Source organism: Scyliorhinus torazame, chromosome 1 (genome assembly GCF_047496885.1).
Source record: "Scyliorhinus torazame isolate Kashiwa2021f chromosome 1, sScyTor2.1, whole genome shotgun sequence".
NCBI lineage: Eukaryota > Metazoa > Chordata > Chondrichthyes > Carcharhiniformes > Scyliorhinidae > Scyliorhinus > Scyliorhinus torazame.
The window spans coordinates 133,424,792-133,440,447 of record NC_092707.1 but is presented as its reverse complement, the minus strand read 5'-3'; the positions used below and the strand labels follow the sequence as shown (position 1 = coordinate 133,440,447).

The following is a 15,656-nucleotide window of genomic DNA, read 5'->3' as shown; positions in this document are numbered from 1 at the left end:
CACAGACAGTGACCCAAGCCGGGACTCGAACCCGGGTCCCTAGTGCTGTGAAGCAACAGTGCCAATTACAGTGCTACCGTGCTGCTCACCTTGGAAGCAGTTCAGAGGAGGTTCACCAGATTGATTCCGGGGATGAAGAGGTTGACATATGAGGAGAGATTAAACAGTTTGGGCTTATACTCACTGGAGTTCAGAAGGATATGAGGGGATCTGATCGAAGTTTATAAAATACTAAAAGTGATTGATGAAGTAAATGTAAACCAAATGTTCCCCCTTGTGGGGGAATCTAGAACAAGAGGTCACAGATATAGGTAGAGAGGCGATAGATTTAAAACTGAGAGGAGGCACGACTTCTCACAGAGGGTGGTGAATTTGTGGAACTTGCTGCCCCATAGTGCGGTGGAGTCCAAATAATTAAATGGTTTCAAGATATATTTCTGATTTTTTTAAATCGGGTTAAAGGGATATGGGGAACAGGTAGGGAGGTGGCTCTGAGACCAGAAAGAGATCAGCCATGATATTGAATGGCGGAGCAGGCTCAAGGGCTGAATTGCCTACTTCTGCTCCTAATTCCTGTGTTCATAGGTGAGGTGCTGTTTCAGAGGGTTGGTGCAGACTTGATGTGGCCTCCTTCTTCACTGTAAGGATTCTAGGGAAAAGTGACTTTGAAGAAATATGGTTGAGGTCTTAAAATTAGTGAAAGGGTTGGATTCAGTTACTTGATCAGTTATTTGAACTGGTCACTGGAAACAGGATCAGGGACATAAGTACAGGATCCCAGGATCGCTTCCCGGCTTGGATCACTGTCTATGCGGAGTCGGTACGTTCTCCCGTGTCTGCATGGGTTTCCTTTGGGTGCTCCAGTTTCTCCCATATGCCCCAAAAGATGTGCTGTTAGGTGAATTGGACATTCTGAATTCTCCCTCCGTGTACCTGAACAGGCACTGGAATGTGGCGACTAGGGGATTTTCACCGTAACTTCATTGCAGTGTTAATGTAAGCCTACTTGTGACAATAAAGATTATTATTATTAGAGGTGCTCTTTCAAAGAGCCGGTGCAGACTCGATGGGCCGAATGGACTCCTTCTGCACTGTAAATTAGAATTCTTAAATTAATGAAGAGCTCTCCACTGATAAAAGTAAATAATTTGACTTGTCGACAACCTATAAACAGCAAAGCATAACTATTATGATCTGGCTATCTGGAAATAAAGTAGAATAGCAATTCAGCAATGGATAATATTTGAAATGCAAGCATCACCTGAAGCCAAAATTGAGTTTTAATCCTCTCATTCCTTATGCATAGTGGGAAATAGGACAACTTTAGCCAACAGCATCTCTTGAGACCTACAGTGATAGTTGATAAATGTTTCCATTTTATGGGCACATGAAACAGTTTAGCAGATAAATGTTATCGTTTTCTGAAATGTGTAATTTTTGTGTTTTAGTAATTAGAAATTTTGGTTACCAACTGGCCATGGATGGGTCGGGCTGGTGGTGACTGGATAAAGGGGCTTTAATTGGTTTTGGAGGGTGGGGGGGCCTGCACTTTGATAGGCAGCTTTCTCCATTCTTCGTTGGTGGGTCACCTTGAGTAATCCGTGAGATTTGTTTGTTTTTATAAAACATCATAATTTCTCACCTGATGGTCTTCTAGTTGCTTTGCTCACTTTTTATTTGCAAGTTCCTACCTTGTCAGTTCCGGTTTTACTTGAGTCAATGAATAAAGTGAGACAAAAAGTGTTGGGAAAAATTGTCCCCTCTGTAAAAGGATTCTTGTTATATCCATATAAGAACAAGATTGTCTTTGACTTGATTGTTTCTCATTAAAAAAGAAAGACTTGTACAAGTAGTTTCACAACCACCTAACATCTCCATGCTTTACAGATAATGGAATATAGTTTATCCAAATGGCCCAGTGTCAGTTTAAGCTTTGAACTTTAGCAGGAAATTTAAGAATAAGAGGCAGTGTAACTATCTTGTCCTCACTTGACATCGCACAAATGTATACTTCCAACAGGCATTACTGAATAGTGATTGGAATTGACAGCCCTGGCTGAATTTCCTCTTCCTAATCTAGGGATGCTGACACCAACTATAGCATTCTTCACTGAGATAAGCACAATTGAATCAACAACTTCCCTGATCTGTATGGCTCAATGACGCAGTAGATAAACCCGCTGAAAGCTTGAAGTTTTAAGATATTTAACTTTTTTTTTAAAGATCCATCTTATCTGTAGTATTGTTGTTGCCTATCCCTTCAATTTTTTGTAATATCACAGAACAATGTACATAGTCTCCCTTTTTCGGTGATTATTTATTTGAATCTACAGACTACATAATTACCAGAATCAATAGCTTTAAAGCAAGCACAAAAGTAATGAAGGCAATGGGAAACCATACCTGCCTAAGAATTGAAAGGATGCCTGCCAGCAACCTATTTGTCAGGATAGATTCCTGTATTTTAAAGTGTATGCTTGTTTGAGATCCTCACTGACAAATTACTGATTTAGTGTCCATTTATGTTGTGTGACTAGCTTTAGAAGTGCTGTGCTCATGAAAAGTATGACTAAATTTTCTCAAGTTTGATGTTGCTGATTTTTGACTCAACTAGATTTGACATTTACATAAATTAGCTATTAATAGGAGAGAATGTTATATTTGATCAGATTCTGCCATTTAAGATTAAAATTGCAGTTACATCACAATAGAAATTGAAATCTAAAAATGCACATTTTGTGCAGATATGATCACTGCATGTATTGTTTGAATCACTTATGAAAAATGAGTGGAGATCTGACACATTCTGGTGTTTTACAGGTGACTCTGTGATACAAAACGCTGCAAATAGCGGTGTGGGTCAAGCAACAATTCAGATAGCCAAAGCTATGGGACTGAAGACCATTAATGTTATCAGAAATAGGTGAGTTTGTCTCCACATGTAGCAACGTAGAAACTCGGAGCAGAAGTAGGCCATTTGGCCCTTTGAGCCTGCTTCTCCATTCATTATGATCATGGTTGATCCTCTAACTTGAAAGAACTGAACTGATTGGTCAGGTGGAATTCTTGTTGGAAAACACAGTCCATCTAGCATCATCTACCAAGTTCAAATGATATTAGTAGGTCAGAAGCTTGATCCATGTATTTTAGTAACGAGCATTAAGTACATTTTAATTTACTTCCTCAAGAATCAGCACAGTTTTGCATTAGTGACGAGAGCTTAACAAAACTGAGATTGTGTTTTTAAACGCTGTAATTTCCCCTCTTCCTGTACACATCTAATCAAATAAAATCACAAAATAGATTACAAACATATGAACATTCACATGAACATACGAACAAGGAGCAGTAGGCCATTCGGCCCCTCAAGGCGGCTCCGCCATTCAATAAAATCATGGCTAATCTGATTGTAACCTCCTGTCTACCCCAATAACCTTTCACCCCCTTGTTTATCTAGAACCTCTCGATCTATGCCGTTAAAATATCCAAGGACTCTGCTTCCACTGTCTTTTGAGGGAGTTCCAATGACTCACAGCCATCTGGGGAAATAAATTTTCCTTGTCTCTGTCTTAAATGGGCAGCTCATTATTTTTGAACATTGACCCCTTGTTCTGGATTCTCCCTCAAGAGGAAACATCCTCTAGACATCCACTCTGTCAAGACCCCTCAGGATTGTAAAAGTTTTATCCAAATTGCCTCTTACCCTTCGGTAGCACAGTGGTTAGCACAGTTGCTTCACAGCTCCAGGGTCCCAGTTTCGATTCCCGGCTTGGGTCACTGTCTGTGCGGAGTCTGCACGTTCACCCCGTGTCTGCGTGGGTTTCCTCCGGGTGCTCCGGTTTCCTCCCACAGTCCAAAGATGTGCAGGTTAGGTGGATTGGCCATGATAAATTGCCCTTCATGTCCAAAAGGGTTAGGTGGGGTTACTGATTACGGGGATAGGATGGAGGCTTGGGCTTAAGTAGGGTGCTCTCTCCAAGAGCCAGTACAGACTCGATGGGCCGAATGGCCTCCTTCTGCACTGTAGATTCTATGATAAACTCCAGTGGCTACAAGCCTAACCTATCTCAACTTTCTTCATAAGACAATTCACCCATTTCTAGTACTAATCTAATAAGCTTTCTGTGAACTTGTTCTAATGCGTTTACATCCTTCCTTAAGTAAAGGGACCAATACCGTACACAGTGTTCCAGATGTGGGCAGGAATATTCCGCTCCTATTTTTCTTGGTCGGATTTGGCTGTGTGCTGAGGAGCGTTTTAACAGGTTGCGTGCAAGGCCTCGGAGTGAAGTTTGGGATGATGCCTGGGCCTAAGATAAGAGCTCAGTGCAGGAGAGTGGCCAAAGTTGTGGCCACTCGGTCATGTTATGGGACGCAAGGATGGTGTGGGGTCTTGTCCATTCAGGAACTGACTGCAGAACTGGTTATCAATGAGGTGGCAAGCACGGCGACTGCCCATGGAAATTCAGCTCCCGATGGTGATTGGGCAAACAGTGCATCCGAGAAGACAGATGCTATTTCTCAAGTCTCGCTCGCCTCACTGCAAAATGAAAGAAAGGGAAAGATGGAGCTTGTTGAAGTGGCTATTATTCTTCTGTCTCGTAGACAAGAGAGAAGACATTAATAAAGGTGCCTGGCTCTCCAGAGACCCAAACAAAAGCCTGAAGAGAATGGTGTAAAAGGGACTGCTTCGCAGGCAGAAGTGGTTTCCCAAGGAGCAGTTGCTCAGAGGTGTCGTCGAAGACCCAGTGTATACAGACGATATCTGGCATTCCTGCAAATGAGGGAGAACCATTGTCGCTGTAATAATCCACAGGAGGCTGGGGTTCCATCACTACACCAGTATTTATTTGCAATAACCATATACAAGAGCAGCTCCCAACAGTGCTGCTAGCATTCCAGTCAACTTAAGACTGCCTCACAAAGCCTACACAGGTGCTTATATGGGCCCCCTCAATGAGCTATTGAGGGAGCTCATACTCCAATTGGCCAACCAATAATGCCAATTGGAGGTCATTACACGCCCCCCCCCCCCCCCCCCCCCCCCCCCCCCCCAAGGTCCGAGGAATTCCTGCCAGCTGGCATTCCTCTGAGTTTCTTCCTGCTCCTCCTGTCCGGGTCCGTCACCTCTGTATCGTCCGCCGGGTCGTTCTCGACGTGGGTGGGGTGTACCTTATAGGTGCTCGTCTTATCCTTGACAACCTCCTTGGAAGTTGTTCTTCCTCCTCCTCGTGGAGAGGAGGCCTCGTTGAACGTGTCCATCTCTGACTCTGACGACTGGATGACATGGTCTGGAGAAATTGCTCGGGGTTGGGGTGTGGGTCTCTTTTCCGTCTGGGCTATCCCCGCTTGAGGCGGTCCTGCTTCGCCTGCCTCCAGGTGTGGTTCCGCGGCCCTTATTTGGTCTAGGTGTTTCTTCAGCATCTTACCTCCTATCGAAACTTCATAGGATATGGGCCCTGTTTGGGACTCTACCGTGCTTTTGACCCACGTTGGTCCATCCCCATAATTCTTGACCCAAACCGGTGCCTCCACCTGGAAATGTATCTGCTGCCGACTATTGTCATGCCCCCTGCGTTGAACCTCCTGTTGTTTCTCCACTTTCCCCGTTAAATTTGGGAAAAGGAGACTCAGCCTCGTTCGCAGCCACCTTTCCATTAAGAGTTCAGCTGGCGGTGTGCCCGTTGTTGAATGCGGTGTGGTCCTGTAATCAAACAGCCAGCGGGAGAGCTTTGTGTCCATTGACGCTGCCGGCTGCTTCTTGAGTCCCGCTTTTAGTATCTAGACCGCTCTCTCTGCCAGGCCGTTGGACGCTGGATGGTAAGGGGCCATTTTGATGTGGCGGACTCCGTTTCCCTTTAGGAATTTTCCAAATTCCCCACTAGTGAATGCCGTTCCGTTGTCCGACACCAATACCTCCGGAGGTCCATGTGTTGCAAACGAGGCCCTGAGCTTTTCAATTGTCGATGCTGTGCTTGCTGCGTTTACCCGGTGGACATCCAACCATTTAGTAGGGAAGATGCTGGAATCTATCATCAAGGAAGAAATAGCGAGGCATCTGGATGGAAATTGTCCCATTGGGCAGACGCAGCATGGGTTCATAAAGGGCAGGTCGTGCCTAACTAATTTAGTGGAATTTTTTGAGGACATTAACAGTGCGGTAGATAACGGGGAGCCAATGGATGTGGTATATCTGGATTTCCAGAAAGCCTTTGACAAGGTGCCACACAAAAGGTTGTTGCATAAGATAAAGATGCATGGCATTAAGGGGAAAGTAGTAGCATGGATAGAGGATTGGTTAATTAATAGAAGGCAAAGAGTGGGGATTAATGGGTGTTTCTCTAGTTGGCAATCAGTAGCTAGTGGTGTCCCTCAAGGATCAGTGTTGGGCCCACAACTGTTCACAATTTACATAGATGATTTGGAGTTGGGGACCAAGGGCAATGTGTCCACGTTTGCAGACGACACTAAGATAAGTGGTAAAGCAACAAGTGCCGAGGATACTGGAAGTCTGCAGAGGGATTTGGATAGGCTAAGTGAATGGGCTAGGTTCTGGCAGATGGAATACAATGTTGACAAATGTGAGATTATCCATTTTGGTAGGAATAACAGCAAAAGGGATTATTATTTAAATGATGAAATATTAAAACATGCTGCTGTGCAGAGAGACCTGGGTGTGCATGAGTCGCAAAAAGTTGGTTTACAGGTGCAACAGGTGATTAAGAAGGCAAATGGAATTTTGTCCTTCATTGCTAGAGGGATGGAATTTACGACGAGGGAAGTTCTGCTGCAATTGTATAAGGTGTTAGTGAGGCCACACCTGGAGTATTGTGTTCAGTTTTGGTCTCCTTACTTGAGAAAGGACGTACTGGCACTGGAGGGTGTGCAGAGGAGATTCCCTAGGTTAATCCCAGAGCTGAAGGGGTTGGATTACGAGGAGAGGTTGAGTAGACTGGGACTGTACTCGTTGGAATTTAGAAGGATGAGGGGGGATCTTATAGAAACATATAAGATTATGAGGGGAATAGATATGATAGATGTGGGCAGGTTGTTTCCACTGGCGGGTGAAAGCAGAACTAGGGGGCGTAGCCTCAAAATAAGGGGAAGTAGATTTAGGACTGAGTTTAGGAGGAACGTCTTCACCCAAAGGGTTGTGAATCTATGGAATTCCTTGCCCAGTGAAGCAGTAGAGGCTCCTTCATTAAATGTTTTTAAGATAAAGATAGATAGTTTTTTGAAGAATAAAGGGATTAAGGGTTATGGTGTTCGGGCCGGAAAGTGGAGCTGAGTCCACAAAAGATCAGCCATGATCTCATTGAATGGTGGAGCAGGCTCGAGGGGCCAGATGGCCTACTCCTGCTCCTAGTTCTTATGTTCATTTGGAGTGGGCGTCCACTGTCACCAAAAACATTGAACCCATGAAAGGACCGGCGTGGTCAATATGCAGGCGGGTCCACGGTCTGCCTGACCATTCCCACGGGTGCAATGGCGCATCTGGTGGCACTCTTTGCCCCTGTTGGCACTCCTGGCACCAACGTACCAAGGCTGCTATGTCTGTGTCCAATCCTGGCCACCAAACGCAGCTTCGAGCTAGCATCTTCATTTTAGACACCCCTGGGTGTCCGTGATGTAACTCGGTTAAGATTGCCCTACGGCCCTGAGCTGGGACTATTACGCGGGCTCCCCATAATAGGATACCGTCTTTTTCGGTTATTTGGTCCCATCTGCTCCAGTATGAGTGCAACTGGGGCTCCACTGGTCTCTCCAGTTCCCCTGTTAGCAGTAAATGCTTCATCTTGGCTAAAACTGAGTCTTTTTGCGTCCACAACCGAATATGTTGTGCGTCCACTGGTAGGGTGTCCAAAAAATTTAGAGTCATTACTGTCTCCTCTACTTTCGGTATTAGCGGCGGGTGTCTGGGAGGGGAAGTCTGCTCAAAGCATCTGCATTTGCTACTCGCGTTCCCGGTCTGTGCTCCAGAACGTATCTATACGCCACCAGTAGCAACGCCCAGCGTTGGATTCTAGCTGATGCAATCGGGGGTATTGACTTGTCTTCTTTTAATAACCCTAATAACGGCTTATGGTCCGTAACTATGGTGAATTTCCGCCCGTACAGATACTGGTGAAATTTTTTTACTGCAAATATCACCGCCAGTCCTTCCTTCTCGATTTAGGCATACTTTCTCTCAGCCATCGCCAAGGTCCTCGAAGCATAGGCTATTGGCCGTTCTTCCCCATTCCTTCCTCTATGGACTAAGACGGCTCCTACCCCGTAAGGTGATGCGTCACACGTGACCACCAACTCCTTCCTTGGGTCATAATGCTCTAGGACATTTTCGGATGATAGCTGTTCCTTAATGTCCCTAAATGCTCGGTTTTGACGGGCGGACCATTTCCATTCTTGTCCCTTTTTTAGTAGCTGGTGGAGGGGTTCTAGGATGGACGCCCTATTTTCAATAAATTTGCCATAATAGGTCACCAACCCTAGAAATGATCATTGCTCCTGGACCGTGGTGGGAGCTGGGGCTTCTTAAATTGCCCTTACTCTGTCTTCCAATGGGTGTAATCCCGACTCCTCTACTTTATATCCCAGGTACGTCCAAATAAATCGCCACCTGCGGTAGTCCCTGCAGAATATTTTCCACCATACGCTGGAATATAGCGCAGGCTGATGACACTCCGAAGGGTAGCCTAGTATAACGAAAAAGTCCCTTCAGGGTGTTGATCGTAGCGAACTTCTGGGAGTCCTTGTCTAGTTTTAACTGCAGGTAGGCGTGGCTCATGTTCAGTTTCGTGAACAAAAGCCCACCTGCCAATTTGGCATATAGGTCGTCTATTTTCGGGATCAGGTATTTGTCCAGCAGTGCGTATTTGTTTACCGTCTGTTTGAAATCTCCACAGAGACGTATCGAGCCGTCTGGCTTCAAAATTGGTACCACCGGCGCTGCCCATACCGAGAACTGTACTGGTCTGATAATGCCGTCGCGCCGTAACCTTTCTATTTCGACATCTACTTTCTTCCTTAATGCAAAAGGTACCGGCCTGGCCTTACAAAATTTCAGAAGGGCTTCTGGGTCCACGCGCAAAGTTGCTTTGACCACCTATAATTTCCCCCAAACCTTCTTGGAAGACCTCCGGGTATTTTTGGTACTCCACTCAACTGCCCACTTCCACTCTGGAAAATTTTCATCCAATCTAAGTTTAGGTCTTTCAGCCAGTTCTGTCTTATTAAGTTCGGTCGGGAGCCCTCTAATATCGTCAACGGCAATCTGAGCAATTGTTTGTCATATTCCGCGGGTACATGAGTCGTGCCTAGAACTTACAGGGGTTCCCCCGTGTAGGCTTTAAGTTTCGTCGATGTCTTTATTGGGGTTAGTGGCTGAAGTCCATCTTTGATTTTTTAAAATGCTGCCACTCCCATTACTGAAAGGGCCGCACCCGTGTTTATTTCCATTATTGTCGGCCGACCGTTCACCTGTGGGGTAATCTTAATAGGTTCTGCTTTCTTCGTCGCAATATTATATAACTGTTCCCCTTCGGAGGAGGATGGGGCGTCTAGGTTGTGTACTTCCCTGTGTCCCTACCTGCTATTCCTCTTTTGCCACCTCCTTTTAGGGTTTCAGTCGCTGTTATCCCACTCTGTCTGGTGCCAGAAACAGTCCTTCTCTGTTGGGGGAGCCTCAGCTGGTAGTTCCCTCTGTCTCCAGTTAGTCCGAGCAGACTTGGGGGCAGTTCTGGGGTTTTCTTTGGCCCTCTATTCCTCAGGCTTTTCCTGAGGGTGGCTACCTGGTAGCTGGACCCGTTGTAGTAGTCCCTCTCACAGGTATCTACCTGTATTGGCTTTCCCTGTAGTTCCTGCGCCCCACTTGCTGCCTTTTCTAGGGACCGTGCGAGCTGTAACGCCCGCCTGCAGTCTAGCTGCGTTTCCGCCAACAGGTGCTTCTGTATTGTGAGGTTGTTTATGCCACACACTAACTGGTCCCGAAGCATTTCATTTAGCTTCGGGCCGAACTCACATTTTTCCGCCAGCCTTCTCAGGCGGGTCAAGAAATTTGTGACTGACTCTCTGTCTTCCCGCTTTGTTGTGTAGGATCTGTACCTCCGCAAAATGTGGGGTGGTTTTGGGTCATAGTGCTCTTCCACCACTTTCGTTGATTCTTGGAAACGTATCGTGTCCGGCGTATCGGGATAAGTTAGACTACGTATAATGGCGAAGGCTGAGGGTCCGCACGCCGACAACAGGATAACCTGTTTCCTTTTTTCCGTCATTATCTCATTGGCCTGGAAGAAGTAACACATTCTCTCCACATACTGGGACCAGTCCTCAATAGTCGGGTCGAATGCATCTCACCTCCCAAAAAACAGCATTTTTGAAATAGCAAGGCTTACTTTTTTGTTCTCCGAGTGCGGCAGCTGGTCTCCGCAAGGTTCGTTGTTTACCTCGTCGCCACTAATAATCCACAGGAGGCCGGGGTTCCGTCACTACACCAGTATTTATTTGCAAAACTATACACAAGAGCAGCTCCCAACAGTGCTGCTAGCATTCCAGTCAACTGAAGACTGCCTCACAAAGCCTGCACAGGTGCTTAATGGGCCCCCTCAATGAGCTATCATTGAGGAACTCGTACTCCAATTGGCCAACCAATAATGCCAATTGGAGGTCATTAAAGTCGCCAAAGACTTTGTCAAGGGAACCTGTTGGTCACATCGGCACCGTTCTGCAGAATTTGGCGCACGGGGTGAAAGGCATCCACTGTCTTTGGTATTGAAAATTACAGACTTCCAGTGGTGGCCATGGAGTAGGAGGTCGCACATTTGGTAGCTCCCGCTTCTGATGAAACTTTTGGACCTTTCTCCCATTTTTTTCGGAATTTCACTTGATAAATTGGTGGCGAGTGAGACAGTGAGGAGAAATCCCCCACCAGTGTATGTAGCAGTGGACTAGAAGTGGCCGTGTAAGGAGACATAGTCAAGCAAGGAAGACGCGTGCAGAGCCAGCAGCGCAGGAAAGCATGGGGGAGTCGCAGGATCCTGGTGCGGTAGGACAGTGGTGCTCACCACCTTCTCACCAAGTCTTCTCTAACACCAGATCCCATTGAAGTCTGTGTCTCTACCCGGTGGAGGGTGTGGGCGAAAGTTGTGACCATTCTTCAATCTTTACATCCAAGAAATTATCCGTGCTGGTCTCAGAGCTGTCTTTGACCTGTCTGATGGATGTTCTGGGCCGTTCCCCTGATGTCCCTGCAAGGGAAGGGAGATTTCATTAGTGCATGGTAGGGCCCTTTAGATACAGGAGACATGACTCGCATCAGTGTTGTGTGATGGTCCTCACTTTGTTTATTGCTGCCCACCTCATCATCGGCAAAGGAGCAGTCGATTTCCTCCCTGGCCAGCAGGAGGGCTCTGGGCTCTTTCTTTGAAGCCTGTTCGGGTTTTTATCTCTGGTATCCTGCCACCCGCATGGAATCTCTCCCTTCTATTATGTGCCAGCTTGTCCTGCCTGAAAACAGATGGTTGATAAGAATGACTGGCATGTGTGGATGGTAAATGGGAGTAGCGGGTGATGAGGACATGACCCACAGAGGATATGAAGATGTGTGTGGGAGGGTGAGTGGTGGTGTCCTTTCAGCTGGCAGTGTGCGAGCTTCCTGTGATGTGTAATGGCTGTGTGAGTTGAGAATGATGAGACGAGTAACTTAGCTTGGAGATTGGAGGAGACCATCCTATCTGGCACTGAATGCCTGTCCCCCACTGCAGTGCGTATGCGTTGACCACTGCTCCCCATGCTGGGTTGGCGTCCCGGCTAACTGGTCCCCTCACTGTGCGAGGGTCAAGGGCATAACGCTGCTCTTCCACACCATCCAGCAATCTTTTGAGGGAGGCATCAGAAAATTTGTGGGCAGCCGTGCTGTCAACCAAGGAGATGTGGCTGGTCACGCTGGGACAGCCTTTAAATGGAGAATCCCCTTCATTAATGCGCTATGGTGATGGCGGGGTGGGCGAATCATAGGCCGTCTGCCACTGAGTCAGTGTGAATCCTATGGCCTAAAACTTTGTTGCCTAAGTGCCAAACAATATGGTGCAAAAACCCACCATTGGCTCTTGCCAAATTTCAGTAAAATTGCACCCGTGGTCTCAGCAGTGTCCTGTACAACTGACGCATAATCCCCCTAATTTAATGTTCCCTGCCTCTCGCAATAAACAAGAATATTCTATCAGCTTTCCTAATTGCTTGTTGGACCTGCATACAAGCCTTTTTGTGAGTCATGCACTATGTTATGACCCCAGTTGGTGTTATAGCTATGATGTGGAGAAACCGCCGATGGACTGGGGTGGGCACAATAAGAAGTCTTACAACACCAGGTTAAAATCCAACAGGTTTGTTTCAAATCACTTGCTTTCGTAGCACAGCTCCTTCCTCAGGTGAACCAGTTGTTATAAGCTGCACAGGAAGATCCTAGAATGGAACCCTGGCTCAAAAGACCGTGGGCTGGATTCTCCGTTTCAGAAGTGCTGAAGCTGAGACTGAATTGGTGGTGTTCTACGACCACTGAATTGGCACCGGTCCCGTGCAATTCAGGATCCGTTAATGGGCTTGCACCTCCGCCCGTGGAACCAGAGCAATTTCAATGAAAATAGGTGTCTGATTCGCCGGGATTGGGATTCACACTTGAGAGGCTGACAAGCTGCAGCTGCATTTGAGCACTAACCTCCCCACACACACTCATTCCAGCCAATACGATGGCAGCCCGAAGAGTGGCACCGTGGTTCACAGATGCAGAGCTCGAGACCCAGCTGGACGCCATGGAGAGAGGCGAGGCACCCTGTTCCTCGAGGTGGAAAGGTGGCTGCCCCTTCCACCCTCCAGCGTGGTCTAGGCACCTGAATCGCATCTTCAGGATGTGGATGCACCACTTAATCATGCCCCTGGTCGCAGCATGGGCATCGTTGTAGCGGGTCTCTGCGTGGTCTGTGGCCTCTGGATAGGTATCATCAGCCACAACCGCAGCGGATGACCCTCGTCGCCCATGGGCCAACCCTTCCAGCAGAGGGCAGTAGAGCGGAGCTGCTGATTGGTGTTGCAAGGGAAATTTGCATACCTCCGTCGTTGTCACCCTAAACTGAAGGTGTACCTGAGCTAGAGACCCTAGCTGTTCGAGTGAAGACAAGCATCCAGCAGAGGGCAGTAGAGCGGAGCTGCGGATTGGTGTTGCAAGGGAAATTTGCATACCTCCGTCGTGCTCACCCTAATTTGAAGGTAGTTTGTGGAGGAGCTGTTGTCAAGTGACACTTAAACCCGAAACACTTCTTCAGTGTTTCCCTCCCTACCCCCTCCTCTAACCAAAAAAAACAACCGCTGTGAAGATCAAGAGGAAGGCTCGAGGTCAGTGACTGGTAAGTAGTGTTTCTGTTTTCTTTTTCTTTTCATTGGTATATTGAGATATTTTTTTCTTCGTTGTTTATTTATTTATTTAATTTTTTTTGGTAAATTGTAATTGTTGAAGTTAACCGAAGGTTTAAGACATGGCAGGAGATCTCAGACCCGTGTCATGCTCCTCGTGTGCGATGTGGGAGCTCAGGGACACGCTCCCTGGCTCCTTCACGTGCAAGAAGTATGTCCAGTTGCAGCTCCTGTTAGACCGCTTGACGGCTCTGGAGCTGCGGATGGACTCACTTTGGAACATCTGCGATGCTGAGGACGTCGTGGATAGCACGTTTAGCGAGTTGGTCACACCGCAGGTGAAAGGTACTGAGGGAGATAGAAAATGGGTGACCAAAAGACAGAGCAAGAGTAGGAAGGCAGTGCAGGTGTCCTCTGCGGTCATCTCCCTGCAAAACAGATATACCGCTTTGGATACTGTTGAGGGAGATGGCTCACCAGGGGAAGGCAGCAGCAGCCAGGTTCATGGCACCATGGTTGGTTCTGCTGCGCAGCTGGGCAGGAAGAAGAATGGCAGGGCTATAGTGATAGGGGACTCAATTGTAAGGGGAATAGACAGGCGGTTCTGCGGACGCAATCGAGACTCCAGGATGGTATGTTGCCTCCCTGGTGCAAGTGTCATGGATGTCTCGGAGCGGTTGCAGGGCATTCTGAGGGGGGAGGGTGAACAGCCAGCTGTCGTGGTGCACATAGGCACCAACGATATAGGTAAAAAACGGGACGAGGTCCTACAAGCTGAATTTAGGGAGTTAGGAGTTAAACTAAAGCTAGTAATCTCAGGATTGCTACCAGTGCCACGAGCTAGTCAGAGTAGGAATGTCAGGATAGATAGGATGAATGCGTGGCTCGAGAGATGGTGCAAGAGGGAGGGATTTAAATTCCTGGGACATTGGAACCGGTTCTGGGGGAGGTGGGACCAGTACAAACCGGACGGTCTGCACCTGGGCAGGACTGGAACTGATGTCCTAGGGGGGGTGTTCGCTAGAGCTGTTGGGGAGAGTTTAAACTAATGTGGCAGGGGGATGGGAACCGATGCAGGAAGTTGGAAGGTAGTAAAACAGGGTCAGAAACAAAAGGCAGTAAGGGGGAAAGTGTAAGGCAGAGAAGCCATAGTCAAAAATCAAAAAGGGCGACAGTACAAGGTACAGTGACTGAGGTGAGCTCAGTGAATAGGACCAGGAATACTAAAAGGAATAAAACGGGAAGTGAAAACATTAATGGTAAGCGACGCGGCAGGTTGTTACATGAAGATATGGGTTCAACGACAAGGAAAATTAGGAGAAAGGTTAAGAGGAAATATAACTTAGGAGAGGTTACTGATCGAGGTGTTAAGATTCAGAACAGAGGTAAAAAAAGCCAACATAAGTGTACTTTACCTGAATGCTCGTAGTATTCGGAATAAGGTAAATGAGTTGATGGCGCAAATCATCGTGAATGACTATGATTTAGTGGCCATTACTGAAACATGGTTAAAGGATGGTCACGACTGGGAGTTAAATATCCGAGGGTATTAAACTATTCGGAAGGACAGAGTGGATGGTAAGGGAGGTGGTGTAGCTCTGTTATTTAAGGATGACATCCGGACAACAGTAAGGGATGACATCGGTGCTATGGAGGATAAGGTTGAATCCATTTGGGTTGAAATCAGAAATAGTAAGGCGAAAAAGTCACTGATAGGAGTAGTCTATAGGCCACCAAATAGTAACATTATGGTGGGGCAGGCAATAAACAAAGAAATAACTGATGCATGTAGAAATGGTACAGCAGTTATCATGGGGGATTTTAATCTACATGTCGATTGGTTTAACCAGGTCGGTCAAGGCAGCCTTGAGGAGGAGTTTATAGAATGTATCCACGATAGTTTCCTAGAACAGTATGTAATGGAACCTACGAGGCAACAAGCGGCCCTAGATCTGGTCCTGTGTAATGAGACAGGATTGATTCAGGATCTCATAGTTAGGGATCCTCTCGGAAGGAGCGATCACAATATGGTGGAATTTAAAATACAGATGGAGGGTGAGAAGGTAAAATCAAGCACTAGTGTTTTGTGCTTAAACAAAGGAGATTACAATGGGATGAGAGAAGAACTGGCTAAGGTAGACTGGGAGCAAAGACTTTATGGTGAAACAGTTGAGGACCAGTGGAGAACCTTCCAAGTGATTTTTCACAGTGCTCAGCAAAGGTTTATACCAACAAAAAGGAAGGACGGTAAA

The 15,656-nt window shown here is 46.8% G+C and overlaps 1 protein-coding gene across 8 annotated transcripts in view; it reads left to right on the top strand.

The window, feature by feature from the left end:
* mecr (mitochondrial trans-2-enoyl-CoA reductase) overlaps positions 1–15,656 on the top strand; it is a 371,444-nt gene that overhangs the window by 137,011 nt on the left and 218,777 nt on the right. For all 8 annotated transcript variants that reach the window (XR_011942141.1, XM_072500869.1, XM_072500867.1 and 5 more), the window contains exon 5: positions 2,821–2,923. Coding sequence is in view for 7 of the 8 variants with exons in the window: in XM_072500869.1 (XP_072356970.1) it covers positions 2,821–2,923 (103 nt within the window). In the remaining variant the exon portion in view is untranslated. The remainder of the gene's footprint in view (positions 1–2,820; positions 2,924–15,656) is intronic.